Source organism: Sphaeroforma arctica (assembly GCF_001186125.1).
Source record: "Sphaeroforma arctica JP610 unplaced genomic scaffold supercont1.909, whole genome shotgun sequence".
Lineage (NCBI taxonomy): Eukaryota > Ichthyosporea > Ichthyophonida > Sphaeroforma > Sphaeroforma arctica.
In genome coordinates this window covers 12,681-15,451 of record NW_014039649.1, presented here as the reverse complement: position 1 = coordinate 15,451, position 2,771 = coordinate 12,681, and the positions used below count along the sequence as shown (strand labels likewise).

The 2,771-nt window shown below is 37.9% G+C and overlaps 1 protein-coding gene across 1 annotated transcript in view; it reads left to right on the top strand.

Moving 5' to 3' along the window:
• Window positions 1-2,771, top strand: part of SARC_09209 (hypothetical protein) — a gene marked incomplete at both ends in the record, with an annotated part of 7,673 nt that overhangs the window by 3,041 nt on the left and 1,861 nt on the right. Inside the window, 3 exons of the mRNA XM_014296784.1 lie at window positions 859-995; window positions 1,551-1,689; window positions 2,108-2,360. Coding sequence (XP_014152259.1) covers window positions 859-995; window positions 1,551-1,689; window positions 2,108-2,360 — 529 coding nt within the window. The remainder of the gene's footprint in view (window positions 1-858; window positions 996-1,550; window positions 1,690-2,107; window positions 2,361-2,771) is intronic.

Below are 2,771 nucleotides of genomic sequence, written 5' to 3'. Positions count from 1 at the left end.
GTATGTATAATTATTTATTTATTTATTTAAATATATATCTATATTTCTATGTTTCTATTTTTATTTCTCTATATATACATGTCCGTGTCTATATATATATATATATATACATATTCATTACTATGATATGATTTATTTGTAGTACAAAATGTTTAAATTCGTGCGTTTAGCATGTTAGGCATAAAATGACCAACAGTGACCTATATACAGATACATATGCACATATCTATATACACGAGCACACACCTATACAACCGGTACCAAAGTCTAACAACCTATACTCGCCCTGGCAACAGGAATTGCCCCAAAGATGAGAAGTATGACCAGTATGGCTGCTTCCCAGGTGCGGGTACTGTTGGTAGTACTGAGGCGTGCTTGTTGGCTGGGCTGGCTCTAAAGATGCGGTGGAGAAACTGGTACGCCGCCCGCCATAGTAAGTGTGGGGGGATTGATTGAAGATCGTTTTACGGAATAGGGTCTAGGGTTTTGTATGTGCAGGACTGACATGTACTTTTATCCGTGTGGTTGGTTGTCAGTCTTGTATATGTTTGGGTTTAGGATATATCTTCAAACAAGTATGTCCAGAGTATGTCGTTGTGTTTAAGTTATATAATGGCCTTTACCTATGTGTTTATTTATATATGTTACCTATGTCTAGGTTTCGGATATATCTTCAACCATGTGTATGTAGACTACTTGGTCATGTTTTACCTAATGTTTATTCTATTCATGTATTTCACAATATATCTTGCCTATGTCTACGTTTAGCATATATCTTCACCTCCATGGCCTCCGGCGTGGAATATACTCCAAAACCCTAGAGCCTCACACGCTAAAACCTACTCTCTCACTCCGTAGGTTTGGATGAGGGAGAGGTCCGTGGGGTGTATCCTAATTTGGTGATGTCGGATATGTTCCAGGCTTGCTGGGAGAAGTTCTTCCGCTTTATGGATGTTGAGCCACGATTTGTCGCCCCGAGTTCTGAGCATTGCAAGGTGTGTGTTTTTAGGGTTTAAGGGTTGTGTGTGATCTGCCCATATATTAATAATGATGTGATATTGTGCGAATGCTTCGTAAGGTGACTGCAGCTCTGTGTGTAGTGCACACAACTCAATATATTACTGATATGATACTATGAGAATGATCCGTATGGTGTGTGTGCTATGTTAGTATAAGGGAGATCTGTTATTGGGCTGAGGTTCGTGCGGTGTGTGTAGCCGTGTTATTGTTGGTCAGATCTTAAAAGCTCTACAACGCGAGTGAGTCTGCAAAGGCAATGGGTATGGGTCGAATCGCGGTCAGTCGATCAGCAGAGAAGCTACGTTTAGAGCCCCTAACAATTGTGCAGATACGATCAGTTGCACTGCTGCGGATGTACGGAGATGTCATTGTACCATACAATATATATATATATATATTCACCCATTTCTTCTCTTACATATCTACTCGTTAACATGTGTTATTATTTACATACTTATCTGCTATATGACACACTTATCTCCTCTGTTTCATACTTATGTTTCCCCTAACATATATATTCCCTTTCTCAGGTCAATGCCGAAGACATGATTGCCCTGTGTGATGACAAGACCATTGGAATGGTCGCCATTATGGGCAATCACTACACCGGGCACTACGATCCCGTATGGGACCTGGACGAGGCATTGACCAAACTCAACAAGGAGAAGGGTATGTTCACTAACTAGGCATTCATACACACACATTATATATGTATTTGTATATATATATATATGTATATATGTATATATATATATATATATATATAATATATATATTTGTATATGTATGTATGTATCTATATCTGTACATTATTTTATTGTTCGTTCTGGCATACTCGATGGGCGTGCACAGCATGGTTCAACAGACATATATGTTCTATATTTGTTATTTATAGTATTATATATCGTTGCATTTCTGTGCTGTTCACACGGGTTGCTGTGTCCTTCGACTAACGGGCAATGTGTCGCCACACATCCTTCTCCTTGCATGCTACCGAACCAAGCCTACCTACCCCAAGAGTTCTAGGGTCTAAGGTTTATAGACCTAACACACAACACATACTCACCTCTCTACCCCCCATACCCAGGATACCAAATTGGCTTGCACGTGGACGCTGCCTCGGGTGGGTTCATTGCCCCGTTCCAACCCGAAGTACCTGCTTGGGACTTTCGCCTGCCCAATGTTCTGAGTATCAGCGCCTCAGGTCATAAGTTTGGGGCCAGTGTGTGTGGTACTGGGTGGGTGGTATTCCGCGAGAGGACCGACTTGGCCGAGCATGTGGCCGTGTCGGTGTCGTACTTGGGAGGAGATGCGGATAGTTATACACTCAACTTCTCACGGTATAGTGGGATGTATATATGTATATATATATAATATGTATATATATGTATATATATATATATATATATATATATATACTTATACTCATACTTATACTCATACTTATACTCATACTTATACTCATACTTATACTTATACTTGTATTTATACATATACATATACATATACATATACATATACATATACATATACATATACATATACATATACATATACATACATATACATACATATGTATACATATATATACATAGATTTATACATATACATATACATACATATGTATAGATATATACATAGACATAGATATATACACACACAAACATATATATACATATACATATACATATACATATACATGTATAGACATATATACATACATACATATACATACATACATACATATATAT